General features: G+C 47.6%; 1 protein-coding gene across 1 annotated transcript in view; it reads left to right on the forward strand.

Moving 5' to 3' along the window:
• LOC149342456 (integrin alpha-PS2-like) overlaps positions 1 to 17131 on the forward strand; it is a 68642-nt gene that overhangs the window by 24043 nt on the left and 27468 nt on the right. The window contains exons 2-8 of the mRNA XM_089544813.1: positions 5966 to 6087; positions 8909 to 9015; positions 12609 to 12729; positions 12811 to 12872; positions 13386 to 13434; positions 14419 to 14505; positions 15844 to 15932. Coding sequence (XP_089400939.1) covers positions 5966 to 6087; positions 8909 to 9015; positions 12609 to 12729; positions 12811 to 12872; positions 13386 to 13434; positions 14419 to 14505; positions 15844 to 15932 — 637 coding nt within the window. The remainder of the gene's footprint in view (positions 1 to 5965; positions 6088 to 8908; positions 9016 to 12608; positions 12730 to 12810; positions 12873 to 13385; positions 13435 to 14418; positions 14506 to 15843; positions 15933 to 17131) is intronic.

Below are 17131 nucleotides of genomic sequence, written 5' to 3' on the forward strand. Positions count from 1 at the left end.
TTTCCTGGCTATTCAAACGCAGTGAAAATTTTCCTTAATTCTACGTCAAGAAAGAGTGTGAAGAAATGCACCGCTGATGTCATCGTTCCAGAAGACAAAAGAGGAAAATTACCCAAAAATATATCCAAAAGGCAAAGTGGACGTGGTGTCGATGAACACGAAAATTGTTTTTGAACAATGAGGACGCTTCGGACGCACTGTCGGATTGAGTGACAGCAGAAAGATGACCCCCTGACCGTTGCCGGTGAGCGAGTAACGTTTCGTTTCGTTTCGTTTTCATTTCAAAACATTCAGCTTGGTATATGTACTTCAGCTTTTACGTTGAAGAGGCACGGAAGAATTCTGAAGGAATGCGATGTGCATGATTCGCAGGAAGCGCGGACAAACTTGAATACATTTGATGCAATAGCAGTTTTTGTTTATTAAAGTTGCCCCAACGCACGGAGTTTGCTCTTTTCCGCTCCAAGTATTGCTAGAGCAGAATCAACTCCGTTATTTCACATGCAAAAGAATCTCCTTCAGCGACTCCAATTTGAAGGCACGCACGCACACAAAAGAAAAGGACTCTTCATTTTTCAAAACAATAGTATGCACTTTTGTTGTGGAAGAATTCAACTGTTTTACAGCTGCCGTCTTTCTCAACCTTTAGCTGCGGTTAGAGTGTCTGTCTATGGGCACACTTCGCTGCCCTGGAACGTTTTGCACCTTGGAAGGCGAACGGATGACTGCTCGCAATTATCTCTATGTATACAGTGCGAACCAGTATGAAACCAAATATTTCTTTCCAAGCGTAAGTTGCAATTTCGCTTGGCGGCGCCTGTGTAGCAGCGTTCCAGTTTAAGAATAAGCCTTGATACCCTGCTCGGAGCCCTACAAAGATCTGAGAGACGCATCGGCCTTCGAACGTAGACAATGCGTTCCTTTCCTTTTGAACCCGGCTGTAGTACAATGAAGCCTGGCACTCATGCGACTTTTGTACCCCGCGCTCAGCGAATCTGCAGCCAACGTAGCATGGAATTGAACCACAAGCCTCGGCACTATTCATAACCAGGCGCCTTAGACTCGCCGCTTCATACCACGAGATCTGCCACCTGTATCTATTTTTTCGGTATTTTTTGCTATTGCGCAGCATTTTTCGTGTGTGTTCCTCAGAGGAAAGTCTGCAACGCGCCCCCGTCCAAAAGCAACAAGTGTGTGCCTCGTTCGCAAGCTCTTCGGGGCCCGGCGACTTGCCCCGATGTGGCCCGCGCGCCAACAAAGGAGGCTAACGAGACACCAGGCGGGTCGCTTTTTCCCCCGGCCGCGCGTATCCGTGTGCCGCGCCTCACTGACAACATCGCTGGCAACGCGGCCGGCGCGAAACCCCAAAAAGCCTGAGGTCAGCGAGCGTTACGTTTCCGGCCGAGGTTTTTTGGCAGCGCCGCCGATGCAACCGTTATCGCGCCCGGGCCCGGAGGAGTCACCGCTGCCAGGTTGCTGCCCCGACGGGGCGGGAAGACTTCCAGGCCCGTCTGGCGGCGCCGACGGAGGCGTCTAGGCGCTCCTCCGATCTCCCGCCATCTCGCGTGCGAGCAGCGCCGCCGAAGTCAGTTCCGGTGACGTGTACGCTGCCCGCGGTGGAGGAAAACAAAAAAGAGAGGAAATGAAAAGAGGGGAACGTGGCCCCCTTTCCCGCGCTATCTTGGCAAAGGGAGCAGTGGCACAGAATACGTTGGAGCACGCGACATCCGTCTCTGCCGGTCCGGCACCGGCCGACCGACCCGGGGTTGGTTTATGGCTGCAACAAGCCACGCTACAGGCTTCAAGAAAAAGAAACTTGTGAAAAACAGAAGTAATAAAGCAAAGCGCAGCAAAAAAATGAAAGTAGGCAGGACAGAAACAAAGGGAGAGTGGTATCCCCCCACCCCCCCTCCACCCGCCCTCGTTCAATCCGCCCGTCGCTATTCGCCTGCTTCCTTGCCAACACTACAACCCAACTATCCCAAGTCCAAATATTGATATCAACAAAGCCTTCTGGCTTTTTTCTACCGGCAAGGAAGCTTCTGCGTAACGCTATGTGCACCGCCCAGAATGACCGCAGCGCCGCGCGTCAAGGTGAGGAAACGGGTGGGGGTGCAGCCTTCTGTTCGAAGGGATCTCGGCATCAGTTATAAAAAAAGGCACCGGGTGTGGCTCACAGAACACAGACTTTTTCATTGCCATGTATGGAATACGCAGGAGTAAAGCTTCTGCGAAATTAGGCATTTATTTTTCTTCCTTCTCATGTGAGAAACCTTATTATGCCGTGTTGCACGCTTGTATTAAAATGTCTGCTTAACCTATTACGTTCCCTCTTTTCTTTGAGGTTATATCTGCACATTAAAATTCGGGAGAAGTCTCATGACCAATCGAAAACCGCATAAGGACGTCTACAAACAAGCTTTGTACAAGGAACTGACTTACAAATCCCATCAATTCACGAGCGGGCTCGAATTTGCCCGATCACTGCAGTTCGCGCATGTGCAAGCCATGCATGGGGAAAGCAAAGATACTGGGCACAAGCCTGGACACAAATGTCTCCTAATTGCTGGAAGCGCATACACCGCATTAGGAAAACAGATATTGCTTGCGTGAGCGATACGCCCTTTGCACTCTCCTCATACGAGTTTTCCCTCCCGCGTGTCCAAGACGCAGGCCTGTTCGACAAGAGGTTGTTTGGTCTTGCTTGGCATGCTGCCCGAGCGCATCGCGCACGTTTGCGTTTGCTGTCTGACACGGTAGTTAACGTTAGTTGAGAGTAACCACCCCATGTCTGTTCTTCATTTTGCACATTGGGTCTTGTTTGGGCTGGGCCACATTTTAACTGAAGGCGCCGCGGCACATACTATCTTGCGCATTTTATTTTCTGCCCTCTCACTTCGCTTGTTTCTCCGTCCCTTCGCCCTCCGCGGTAACATTACATAACCACGCGGAGCTAACTATAGTCACACCTGGTCTACCCTACAGGGGGCTGTTGAGTCCCTATATTTAGTGCTACCATCTTTACCTACTCGGAGTGTTTAAATCCAGGCTTTTATTCACGCAGTCACGGGGTGCTGACAAAGCGTGTGCATTGGATTGCTTGCAGAGATGATGGCTTCTACTAGTGCTTCTTTCGAGGCTTTCTTTACTAGTTACGAGATGTTGGGGCTTTAGCATAGCGCTATTCGTGTTCCTCTACCGTGATCCGCTTACGGCGAGACCCAACTGAGCCTATAGGTGCGCCTAGAGGCAGGTGCGCGCCCGTTCTGCGCATGCGCACTTGTTGCCTTTTGGAAGCGCGTATGAGTATATATGGCTTTCGCGGCAGCGGATCGCTTTAGCTGAACATGAATTGCGCATTCTCTCTTTCACGTGAATCACACTATTCTAAACCACTGCACGTGGTAATATGGATGATACTTGCTCTAATGCTCCTCGTCCCCCATTCTGAGAAATAAGTGATTTAATTTCACTGTGCGCGCACAACGGAAGGACCATATAGCTTGAGCTAAAATGGTAGGCCTTCCCGATTAACAAACCTTTAAAACGCATTTTTTTTATCTCGAAACAGCGAGCAGGTTATGTGTACAACGAATACAACTTTCGAGAAAAATATCATTCAATGTGGCATGCAACGATCTCTCCTGATCGAATCTTGCTCTGAATACGTTTCTAAGATGAAAACGGCGGAAGGGGCGTTACAGATGACGCTAAAAAAGGGTGAATTAATTTACTACGTTATTAAATTAATGTTCACGATAAGCGTTCTCCCTGTGCTGATGGCTCGTCTCTTCCCAAGTGCAACGATAGAGAGAAGTAGGCGGTACAATATCTCGCTTTTTAAATTCCCGTTTGCTATTACTAGGTACCACTGCTAAAGTTTAACGGTAGCAACAAAAATAAAGAATGCTGGCATTCATTAAAGAACAAGTCTGTGCGCATAACTGAATGGCCCCACAGTAATGAAGATAGCCGTAAAATTGCGTTAAAGACCGCCTGGTATGCGGAAGCGAGTGAGCTTCAAGCTCTCTTCATCCCGGCGCCTAGCGCCACTGTGCCGCCAATTAAAGCGCCTAGCCAGCCACTAAGGGGGCCAACCCATTCTGTAAGGAGCCGCCCGTAATCGCACTCGACAAATTGAACAATTGACAAATGGCCTCTATAGGGGCGAAGTCGTCCTCACGGCCAAGACAACCCGAGACACGGTGCGTGTTCGAGCCGGCAGCTATATAAGGGGTCAACTACAATCGGCCCATCCGTTTGATCGCGGCGACGGGGCTGTCAAGGCTCGTTCATTAAGGGCAACGGCATTCGGGGACCCATTCATTACACTGGTGACGGCTGGCTGGCGCGTCGTTGCGAATACGCTGTCGTGAATGCGGCGCCGTGTGTCCTCGAAAGTTTGTAGTATAGTGCACCCGGAGAGGGCCCTGAGAGAAGCCAGCTGTTATGTTAGTAGACACGGCTTCGATGGAGCAATATGCCGGCAAGCTCTGGCTGCTGACCCGGATGAGGTTGGTCTTCCTGCCGAGGCCTCTTGCGCGGTGAAAAACAGCCCTGTTTAAACTGAAACCCTTGTGAGATATTGAAGCACTACAAACACGGGCACGGGGTTGCTCATATAGCTCAAACTGCTCACGAATAATGTAGAACGTCTTGCTGGGCGAGCTGGTGCATGGCTTTCTTGGGATGGCGTTTCGCACACGAAAAAACATACATAGGAAAGAGCAGAAGACAGATAGAGTGCAAGGCAGATTTGCGCTCTACCTGTCTTCTGCTCTTTCCTGTGTAAGTTTTTTCGTGTGCGAAACGCCATCCCAAGGAAGCTGCTCACGAACTTAACGTGTGTCGGAAACGTATGACTTCGCTGAAAAGGTCGGTCTGATTTGGCAGTCCGGTTAGGTTTTCTGCCGGACCTGCTCCCGCTCTCCACGGCGTATTCCTTGGGACGTCAGTTTCCTGTACGCTTAAAATATACATTAATGTAAATGCACGGGTCCTGCTCCTTTTACAGGCGCACTAAATGATGAGAGAACAAAATATTTATGACTTCCATAGGGATGGAATAAAAAAAATAAAAACAAACGCCACAAGCTTTGCGAATAAACCCCGTACTGTTCTCGCAGCGTTAATAATATACGTGACAACTATGTAGTCCTACAGTCTCTGTCAAGGTGTCTCTCATTACAAATATCGTATAGTGGTTGAGCGTCGGCCTCGTACTCCGGAGGTATATTGGCTTCGAATTACGATTAATTCCGGCGCGAACCCGTCGGTAATTCCTACTGAAAGAGGCATATCCGTCTGCTAGCTGCTCAGTACGTTGATTGGCCAGGAATCGTTGCGACTTTTCCAAGCGTTTCGCCTTTAGCGAAAGCTGACAATTTGCTAGGCGGGTGCTTGCTCTCTTCCAGGGACTCCGGAACTTTTTCATCTAGGGAGGGGGGATGCAGGACTTCGAGTGCTTTTTAGATAGCTGTTTATTTATTTAAATATTTATTCAATTTTATTCACCTTCCTGCTTATATTTCTCTGTTCAAAAGCGTATCTGTTAATGCATATCAAACGCAAATTGAAATAGGCAGCTTTATAAAAATGTACACGGAGGAGGGATCGACTGCATTAAAAAAGCTTGCGTATAGCCTTTTCCGCTTCCGCCAATCATGCTAATGAACAGGGGTCACTCAATCAACGACTTCTGTTGGAACATGATTGGTTCAGGATACTCAGATTAAATGTTTTACACTGGCTACGAAGCCAACTAGCTCTGGCCCGTTGGGCTTTACATGAATAAAGTTCTAAAATTGAAGGTTCTGCCTGAGATCATGAGGGCAAGCAGTTGGAGATAGGGGAGGAGGGGGGGGGGCGGCCCCTTTGGAGAAATGTTCTAGAGTCTCTGTTCTCTTCATAGGAAAACTGGTGAACATTCCGGTGGAACAGTGACCTTTGACCTTGTTGTCCGCAGGCTCCTGGTTGGTGCCCCACACGCGCATACGCCGCAGCCCAACGTGAACCGGGGAGGAGCCGTGTTCCGCTGCAGCACCGAGGTTGCCAACAGCTGCCAAGTGGTGCCCTTCGATCTGCTCGGTACGGTCCCCCACGAAAGGAAATTTCTTCGAATTGAACATCACTGCTTCCGCACTCTTACATACTGTCATTTCCTCCTTTCTTCCCCTGTCACTGTCTTCTTACTGACCTCATTCCTTGCATTTCCTCCATGCGCCTCTCAAGTGTCCGACTATAGTGGGGCAGTTTGTGTGGTTGGCGTCCATCCCTTGTTTTCTTTTTTTTTATTATTTATTTTGAGTAAAATCACTTAACTACCTCTCATTTCATGCCGCCTCTGCGAGGAACGCAGTCACGCAGTACCATTTCAGACTGAAACATATTTTCTGTGTTGAGCTCCTCACCACAGCTCCACATGTACCATCCCTCAGTGAACGCGGATTGTCGCAAAAACTCGGACATACAACGGAAAAACGTAGTGTAAACGTGCAAAATTTCCTCCCCGGTGTGCGATGTTCTTGTAGGTCGTTTCCTCGGTTGTGTTCGTATATCTTTCTTTTTACTGCGCCTTCAAAAACTGCCAGCACTCGTGACGTACTATCTTGCGAAAAGGTAGTTGAACTGGTAGAAACAGCGCTGACACAGGACGAAGCAAGAACACAACACAGGCGCTGTGTTGTGTTACTGCTTCGTCCTGTGTCATCGCTGTTGCTACCATGATCTTAAAACAATAAGCCCAACTCTCCTCCATTCTGAGTACTTGAACTGGAGTGTGTCCGTGGTGCCCTTGCCATACGTCTATCTCTCGAGTAAAACCGAAAATACGAAGACGAAAAAATAAAACTTAATGAAAGACGCAAGGGTAAAGTTAAAGAAAGAAAAAAAAAACTGAACTCCGCCTAAAGCGTATGACGCGATAGCGGTAATAGGTTAATGTGCATATATGCAGAGTCCTCATATCGCTCCTGGCGCAATGGGGCAGCGGTTAAGCGATGAGCCACTAGATGGCAGGTGCTGCCACTGTTGGGGCTTCTGAGACCTAGATTGCTCGTCCTGAGCAGCCTCTCGCTGCCAGTCATTAAATTACCTGCCTCGTTCCACGGTGGTCAATTTGCTCACAATTCGGTGGGCAGGTTATGATGACACCAGAAGGTCACGTGACCTAGTTAACCCACCTACACCGGCTGCGAGGCCTCAAACGGTCGCCAACGCCGACGCCGGAAAATTTTTGGTAGCGAAAGGTAGGTACATTGGTCACGAACTTGCGATTTCGCTGTGGAAGTGCCAATGTAGATGTGGCGGTGCTTCGAGGAGGCACAGAGACCGATCTTGAGCCGTTGCCTAGCAACCGCCGCAGCTGGCGGACGCCGCGTGCTCACCGCGCCATCTGGCATGAAGTCACACCGCGCGCCTCGTCGCCGTTTGGTATGACGTCACACCGCTTGCCTCGTCGTTGCGCTCGCTTTCGCTACGTATATCCTGGCATAGCTGAGCTAAGCCGCTGCCATTTTTTCTCCTACACGGGGATACTAACACTCCCGCGTTAACACAATTGCAGTCCAGACTTGCGAGGCTTCCGATTTGTTTATCACGCCTACCGTTCGTAATTCGCTTGTTATGGAAAATACGTCGAATAAGGGGTAAAACATCGACATGCCTGCACATGTGACTTCTGGCATATTGCGCTCGGGAAATTTTGCGTGGATCATGTTGTGTGACGTGGGAATGCGATGGAGTGAGAAAAATCCGCTGAATTACACATTTTCGCGTACGCAGCGAGGGTGACAGCACTTCGGAAAAATTCGTTCTGGTTTCTTGCGTTTTTTTTCTAAGGAGCTTCGACGCAACTTATAGCACTTGGCGCATTTGGAAGACAGTCTGAAATACTGAGACTGCGGGCTATTCTGCTGAATCATCTGTATATATTCAGAACAATTCCTGTATTATCTCAACTTAGTTTCGGTTTTATTCTGGAGCTCAAATGGAGAGGCAGACATGCCGTGATTGAGGCTGCAGTGAGCCTTCTCTGCAGAATGATTAAAATGAATCTGCTCACAGGATCAGAATAATTGGCTTTAGTACATCCTGAATGATTTCGTGGGGAGAGAAACCAGCTCATTTCACAGCCACCAAATTCATTCGTGAAGATTAGAGAAACCCCTATGTTCGTATTGGAAAAAGTTGTTGTCTATAGGCCACCGACGCCTCAGATGAAACGTGTTCTCTAGGGCGAGCTTACATCTGTCCCGTGTGTACACTCATGGCTCGTGGCCAAAAATAACTATATAAAGAAACATTTTGATAACAGAGTAAATTTGTTTCATTTCGTAGAATGGTAGACGACATTAGAGTGGGTGAAGTTTTTTGCATTTCTCAGGTACTTAAATTCTGTTAGCTTAGATGTTGAGAGTTGCAGACGCAGTCTTTACTAGGTGCGTCAATATGAAGTGATGTTAGAAAATAGAAGCATGCACTCTGCACATATCCGCTACGGTAGATCAGTGGTTATGGTGCTCGGCTGCTGTCCCGAAAGACGCGGGTTCGATCCTAGCTGGCCGCAGCAGTCGCTTTCGATGGAGACGAAATGCTAGAGGCCCGTGTACTGTGTAGTCTCGGTTCCCGTTAAAGAACCCCAGGTGGTCGAAATTATCCAGAGCCCTCCACTAAGGCGTCCCTCATAACTTGCAGCGCTTTGGGACGCTAAACCCGCAAACTAATCCAAACAAAACCAAACTTTCACGTGACATACTAGATAGACATAACGGCGAAATTGACAGTGCGATGAAGCTGCGAAAGTCGTCACAGCTGAGTAGTTCTTAGCTGCGTGGCGGTTCAAAGATTCCAGCAAGAGTAGGAGAGCACTATCTTTTCTCTCATCTTCATTTTTCCTGGTTTTGCGCAGGGCCCACCGAGACGCCTGTGGGGCGGCGACTGGAGCGGACGGACGACAAGTCCGGACAGTGGTTCGGCGCCACGCTGCATAGTGCCGGCGATAATGGCCTCATTGTGGTCAGTATTCGTACTCTTCCCCTGTGCGGCCAATATCCTACGAACATCAAGCGACAGCGTGATACGCCACTTATAGTCGACATGTGCCGCTAATTGGCGACCCGCCGTGCGCTTCGGTACTGCGATTGTTCTCTTCGAACGCATACTGACCAAAAAGAAAAGGGCTACCAACTCAAAGAAATCACAAAGAATGGCGGAGACAATAAAAATCTGCAAGATGTGAGGCGCACGCACACACGCATCCAAAACACTTATACATTTGCACACGTGACGAATCCAGAACACGTTTGAAGCGGTGAATCTATCCAATAATTTTTGCACCATCTGATGGCAGTAGGAAATGTAATGCCGCGTATCTGCACGAGAATGGTACTCACAGAGCGTCTTTTCGCGTCAGCTGAAACAAAGTTTTAAGAAGACTTGGTACAGCTCGCTGGAATAAAACGGAAGTTGCGCGTATTGCCGTCCCCTAGCGCACTAGGGCTACTAATTTTCCGTAATTATTAGCCCAAAATTCATTGATAACTATTATTCAGTTATGCTAGCTTGAGATGTGTGAAAATCTGCAAGTACAAAAAGCTTCATAGCACCGCCTGAAAGCTTCAACTGCTTAGTTCCAGTGAGAACAACTTTGTTCTGCATGTACCACCGCCAGCACGCTTAACACGAACGCTCGAGCTCGTATCTTCTACTGACGTTAGCGCCGCTGGGTCTGAGACAATATTAAGGTAGGAGCAGGGCACGAGCTGTCTCCATCCTCCGCAGACACATCACGCAGCATGGTCTCGGACTCAGCGCCCAGCTCTCAGGGGCTGCAGTATTTCATTTTAGTTGTGTCCATTTACAAGGAAATGAAAGAGGCCAATAAAAGCTGCTTTTTGGCAGCTTTAGTGGTCCTTGGCCCCCTTTGCATATTGGCAGAAGGGAAAGAACACTTATACAAAATAACAAAAAAGAAATGGCGCAATGTATCGCGATTATTTAAACGATTCCTTTTACAAGAGAGATGAGCTCCGATGGTGTTAAGGTTGAGATGTCATTTATGGAGATGTTGTCCTGGCTCTTTTTTAAGTCTCGTCATTGGGCAATCAACGCATCCCTGAGTTCCTGCCGCGCAAGGCGGATAATCCCGCGCGTTTTTCCTTGCTTTGCCGGGAGGCTATGGACAGCCACAACATCATCCTCAGATAGGGGTTCAAGCTCAAGCTTTTGTGCGATTTCGTTCACGTGTTCATGTAGGTTTTCAGCGTCAACCTCAGCTATTCCGTGAATTTCGATGTTCAGACGTCTACTTTACCACTCAAGTGCGTCTATGTCGGCCTGAACCTGACTGAATTCCTTGGGTGAAACGTACTTTTCTTTTTTTTTCCCCCCTTTTCATTTGACACTGTTTATTTCCTTCCCGTGGTTTTCGAGCCTTCTTTGAATATCGTCAAAATGATCGACAGTGTTTGGATGGACCGCTCGACAGCGTCTACTTTGTTTGGTAAGCTAACTAGCACGTTCAGTTTTCGACCCATTTCAGCAAGTCTTAGAGGCTTCAGCAGAGGACGAGCTTTAATTTCCTGTAGGTTTGCAAGACTCGCACTTTCACTTCTTGCACTGACCTTTTTGGCACTTAATGGCGCTTTCGGGAACGCCTGAGCAGGAGCCGCTGTGATACGAAAAATCGCATTGTGAACAGGTCAGAAACAGTTCCTCTTCATCTCTCTCGGAGCGACATGAAACAGCAACGTGACGTAACTTACAACTGCAAAAGTATAGGACTTTGCGTAAAAGGGCAGCCATGCACAGCAACATGACATAACTTGCAACTGCCCAAGTCTAGGGCTTTCCGTAATAGGGCAGCCAAAAACAAGCGAGCACAAATTTTCAGACTCAGCAGCAGCGGAAAGAGCGCGTTACAAGGTGAGTTACGGAGAGGAAGACACCAACCTGGGAAACACAGAAGAACGTGAAGTGCCGTATCCTTTGAGCTCCACGACTACCGCCAGTATGATAGGAAATACCCCCCGCTCAGGTACAAGCTGCGCTTCGTCGACGACGGTGGCAGCACACGTCGTCCGGCTTGCGAACGGATGGCGCGAAGATCCAATGTCCAGGTTAGCAGAGGCGATGTAAAGGCTTTGGCAAGCATAGCACAACACTGAAGATTGAACATAGCTGGGATGGTCCAAAAAAGTTTGTTTTGTACTTCAGGCTTGCTGTAGTTGCGTCGGGCCACCAATCAACCTAGGAAACACAGAATAACGATAAGTGCCGTGTCCTTTGCGCTGCACTGCTCCACCGTCTCCAGACGCGCAATTGAGCGTTCGTGTTGAGCATGCTGACGGCGGTTCTTTCTGTACTTGATGAGAAAAGCTCGAAAATCATCAAAATGCCTAAATGAGCACCTAAGCGCCTGGTACCTGGATGGCAAACCGCCTGGCAGCGCATGGATATCGGAGACTGCTATGGCGGACACTGTCTGTGAAGCCGGCGGCCGCTTGCAGTGTTTCGCGATCTAGGTTTATTACGCAAAAAAAAAAAAAAATGTTCAGAATAAAGCTAGCTTTACGGAAATCTAGCTAGTTGATATTTCTCTTACACCTTTAGAGTGTACAGTTTTGTAGTTGGAACTTTGCGCGTATAATGATGGAGAAGCTGATAGCGAATTCGGCTGCCGCCAAGGAAACTATTTGTGTTTCATTCTACCGATATCAACGAGCTTATTTTTAATGTATGTTCTTGTTGAGAAAACACGCACCTCTTCGAATTGCGTTTCATTAGGGCCTGCTTCATACCTTCGTAGTTGCTTTATATGTTTAGTCTATTTTCATGTAATATAAATAGTTGCAGTGGCTGCTCGCCTGCAGTTATTTTTCGGACAGAGCCCGGACAATCGTGCGCGAGGGGCGCGAACTTGTTTACCCGTTTTTGTATTTTTAAATAGTGTATAAAATTTCCATTGTTCTTTCTCGCTGTCGCTCCCTTTCTGTACTTTTCCTTGCTACCCTCTCCCTATGTCTTTATTACCTTCGGCCGCAGCCCTGGTGCTTAAGATATTATATTAGACACCAACTACCGCTTCCAGCAACATCTCTTAATTTTGTACATATTTTCTTGCAATAAACCACAACTACCACTACTACTGTGGTGGGCTCAAGGTGGTACTCCGGAGTAGCATACTAGGCTAACAACAAGGCAGACCTGATGAGATTCACTGGTCACTGACCATGGTCAAACACAAATGACGTTTCGGGAGCACTATGGCTTCCTTGTTCACAATGAGCAACCGGTTGGACGTCCTGGGCTTTTTTTAGCGGTTAGTGTCGTTCTCTTCAGGCAGACCTCTTCTGTATTCATTAAAATCTCCCTCCCTCCCCCAAGGTGGGACGGACCAAACCGTTTGCAGTTGGGCTAATTAATAACTGAAATTAACTATGAGTAAACATGAACCCTTTCTTGCTGTCTTCTTTTCATTTAAGCTTTTTGTGCCAGTGTTAACGAAATCGCTTCCGCCTAAAACGTATTTTGTGTCTTGAAGTGCCTCTTTCGGTGAACTGGGAGTCAACTGGGTTGGCTTAGGGTAACTCGATCCTCTCTGCCCGCAGGCCTGTGCTCCCCGCTACGTGTACTTTTCCGTGAACCTGCGGCGACGCGAGCCCGTGGGCACGTGCTTCGTGTCGCAGAGTTCCTTCACGGGTTTCCAGGAATACTCGCCCTGCAGGACGTGTGAGTCACTGGAAAGGGCGTTCGCACGCACGCCCGCACTGTTCTCGGGCGCCTAATAACGCTGCCGACCGACCATTGCAGCCGCCTGGGGTCACCACAGGCAAGGCTCCTGCCAAGCTGGCTTCTCCGCGGGAATTTCAAAGGTGACGACGCTTTCACGCATCTGGCGACATCCCACATCCGCGGTCGTTTCTGCGCTAGCCACTGTGTCGTCAACCTCTTGCAGCATGCACCGCAACAGGAAGCCGATTGGATACGCTCTCATTTCTCGGATGTTTGCGCAGCAGACGCGCTATAGCGAGTGTGAATGCCTTTTATAGCGTGACTTTTTTTGTAACTGTCTTCTGGAGGCTACACGTGCCGTGTTTTTCTCTGCTGTCCAACGAGATTGCGGACGAGATTTTACAGGATTACATACAAGATTTGATGGATCCCAGTGGAACGTGGCGTGCGCATTCTTACACTGCATTTTCACACACGTATCAGTGGGTGTTAGACCTCGCAGTTATCGCGAAGATGCGCCCCTAGTCAAATTTTTATTGATTAATGGGAATAGTAAGGATTTTTATATGGCGGATATCTCGTGCTTTAAGTCAATTGAAGCCGGGAATTTTTATACCTAAATTTCTCGTTTCTTTCTTTGCTAATATCTGCAGGATAACCATCGACTTTTTATGGGAGCGCCAGGAAGCTGGTACTGGCAAGGTGCGTAACGATCTTAGTTTTATGGGCATTTTACTCTAAAAAAAAGTTGTTGAAAGAATATAGCACGAACATGAATAAGCGACAGTAATCATTGCAACATATTACTTTTATTGCACTGTGTTCATAAAGGTAGGAAGAGTTGAAGTTTTCGTCAAAATTCTGTTTTGTACTTCTAGGAGCTGCTTCTCATTGCATTAGCATTTTCTTGGTCGCAGCTTTCACTGCGACCAAGAGTGTCCCGTGAAATGACGTCATAGTACTAACGGTATCCCAGAAAAGTACACATAGAAAAAAAGCACCGCCGTAATCCATAAAGCTTTTTCATATTAAACACTTTGTTCCGGCATGCCAAAAGCAGTGCCACACTACCACTGACTCGTGTTGAAATAAGTGACCAGCGGTGTTCGAGCGACGAAACACACTCGCCTGGCACACCGTCTCTAAATCGTCCGTGGCAGTGCCGTTAGCTACCTGACATAGAAAGAACCCTGACTCATACGATACAAAGAAGTAAATGTTTAGGGGAATCCCCCAAGGTGGAGTAGATTTGTAATAAGGGAGTAACTACTCATTGACATCCACCCGAGCGCAGCCATACGGCTACAAAGGAAATCTATACAGCTTTCTCAGAAACTTCGCAGTTAAAGAAAAATTCGTCCTAGTCCGGGGTTCGAACCCGGGACCACCGCTTCACCGGAGCAGTCACTCTACCAACCGAGCTAACCGGGACGGCAAGCTTATGGTAGGGCGAGAGCGAATTGATCAATAACTCGAAGTGGGAACAGAGTTGGTCAAATGTTTAGGGGAATCCCCCAAGGTGGAGCGAGCAGCACCGTCAAGCGAGTATATTCACATCAAGGATTGCGCTGCTCGAAGCAGTTCACAATGGGAAGCAACGCTGTTTGCGGGAAACGGCTTTGAGTGTGTCGGCTTAGAGGTGCGAGCATGACCACGTTCCGCGGCCTGTCCTGTCCGCGGTGGCAGGCCAGGTATTCATGCAGGACCTTGTGGATGTGCGGAACCAGTACAACACATCCGAGTCTCCCTCCTCTGACGACGACAGCTTCCTGGGTGCGTCCACTCTTCTTTCTTCCGCGCCTTTCTTGAAGTTAACTCTGGTTGGAAAGCGAGCCAGTGCCGGCGCTATCCTGAGTTTTTTTTTTTTTGTTCTCATGGATGTCACTCTGCGGTGCACACTAGTCGTTACGTTATGCCTTTGTATTGCTCTCGTCAATCGTGCAGGGTGATTTACAGCAGGCTAGCATATAAACTTCGATGTCCCAAGGAAACTGGCAGTTGTAACAACGCTGTAATCTAAGCAGTTTCCAGGCGACCCGGTTGTGTCTTTGTTTACAAAGCCTGCCAGATCTCTTTTGCGGAAGGATCGTTGGTCGCCGGTTAACTGTCTATATACAGAAAGTCTCCATCACCATTATCAGCATCATAATTTATTTACATTTAGCGACCCCTAGGCCGGAGCATTATATAAATGGGGGGATATCTATACATGGGTCGATGGTCCGTACACATACTAACGAGTTAAAGCATTAGGCAAATGCAGGCAAGAGAATGGAAATTCAAGAACGAATTGAAAAACAGATGGAAATGAACAACTGCATAGTACGCACACGCAAACGGTAATTTGGTGCAGAAATAAAATTGCAACAAAATTAAGAAAACAAGCATGTAATATGCCCCGAAGGCTGAAGACAGATTTTATGAGTAGGGAAAAAGAGCCCTCGCATTTCATTTTTGGCTAAATGTTCGGTTCGAGCGCACGAAACCAGGCCTGGGACGTTTGCAGTTGCCTGCGGGAAGCTTAACTTTGCACGCTTACTTGTTTGTAGTAAAGTGAAAAACCAGAAACGCAGATATGAAGGTCTGACTGGTTTTTACCGCTCTTATCTGCAGTAAATAACTGCATCTTAGGTTCCTCGGCGACGTAAGGAACTTTACAACTGGAATAAAACTTCCTGCGACATGCCACGGAGAACAAATCTCTTCACTGATATGCAATCGAAATTCCGTCGAGTGGAAGCTGATATGCATCTCATTTGCATACTTAACGCACAGATGAGCTGGTACTTGCTCTCCTAAATCTAAAGCGACAGCGCAATTATCTCTTATGAAATGCAATGCGAACAGCTAAGTTTTTTTTGCGTACACGAAAAGTGTACGTGTCAAAAGAGCCAAAAAGCATTGCTAATTTCTGGAACTGGAACTGACGTTAGTTAATAATTAAAACAATAACTCAGATATCAATACATAACTGTATGCTGATTTATGTGTGCATCGCGTGTTTCGTTTGCCATTTCTTGTTTTTTTTTTGTTCTCTGTTTACATTTGCCTTATTTTCACTTTTCTAAGTCGTGCTGGAGCAAGTGACGAAATCTTTCGTGTCTTTTGCAGGCTATTCGACGGCCGTGGGCAAGTTTTCTGGGGACAATGATTACGACGTGGCCGTCGGCATGCCCCGCGGTGAAAGTCTCTTGGGCAAGGCAAGTATGGAAAGAATAGAAGGGCGAGGATGCAGTGGGGAAGAGGTCAGAGTAATATTGTGATCGAGTAGCCCTCCCTGGGTACAATTACTTAATGGTTGCTGCATTATAGTCAAACAAAATAAGTGAATCACATGCTGTCTATGGGACTAATCCCGTAAAGTCCATGAACGAAAATACAATTCCGATTGAAAAGTTCTGAGCTACTCGCACTAGAAGTCGCTACTGGTCTGTAAACCTCAGGTAGGTAAGAACGTGGCAGATTTGTTGAGAAAGCTGTTATTACTCTGTAGTTAAAATGAGCAAAATTAAGCTTAATCTCGGGCGTCTAAGAAGGCTAACGCTGCGCACTCGTAATCAGGCACGTGCAATAATTAAATAGCAGATGTTAAGATCATGACCTGTTAATGTAGTCACACACTTGCAGCCGGGCTCAGCACTTGCCGTGGATGATTTTGCAGCACGTTGTCTGCATCTCTAGAGGCTGACATTTTGACATGGCTTTGAGAATACGAAAAAAACAACCAAAAAACTTTCGAACTGCGGCTTGTGTAATGCTTTTATCATGACCTGTTAATGTAGTCACACATTTGCAGCTGGGTCAGCTCTTGCCGTGGATGATTTTGCACCACGTTGTCTGCATCTCTAGGGGCTGACACTTTGACATGGCTTTGAGAATACAAAAATAAAAAACTTGGGAATTACGGCTTGTGTAATGCTTTCCCAATGTGATTTGCTTTCGCAAGCAGAAACGGAAACATTGTTATCTGTACGGTACATATCACACGTGATGGCAAAGACATAGCGTATGTGGTAAAGCGGGAGATAACCTGCCTCACTTTTTGTGACCTGAAACGCTTTTCTGAGAATTTGAAAAGCTTTAAGGGTTCGAATATGTGACGCTTGTGGACGAAGTCTCCAGAGTTTTCTTGCGCTGGAATTTAAAACGATGACGTAATCATCGCTGAGAGCCGTGACTACGGTTACGCTCCTTCGCAGAGAAGCATGCTATGCAGAGAAGCCAGGTGGAGTCACCTGTGAAATAGGATGGATTTCTGCTGCATCCGCCCGTATCTTCCGTGCTTCGCCGAGTGCCGCCAAGGAGCGCAGCGAGGGCTCTGTTTTTGGTGTTGTTTATTTTATACTTCAAATCAAGCCTTTCTGATTTATAAATACACCTTTGCCTGCAAATGACGTCA

The sequence above is a fragment of the Amblyomma mixtum genome, chromosome 5 (genome assembly GCF_055824585.1).
Source record: "Amblyomma mixtum isolate Tamu chromosome 5, ASM5582458v1, whole genome shotgun sequence".
Lineage (NCBI taxonomy): Eukaryota > Metazoa > Arthropoda > Arachnida > Ixodida > Ixodidae > Amblyomma > Amblyomma mixtum.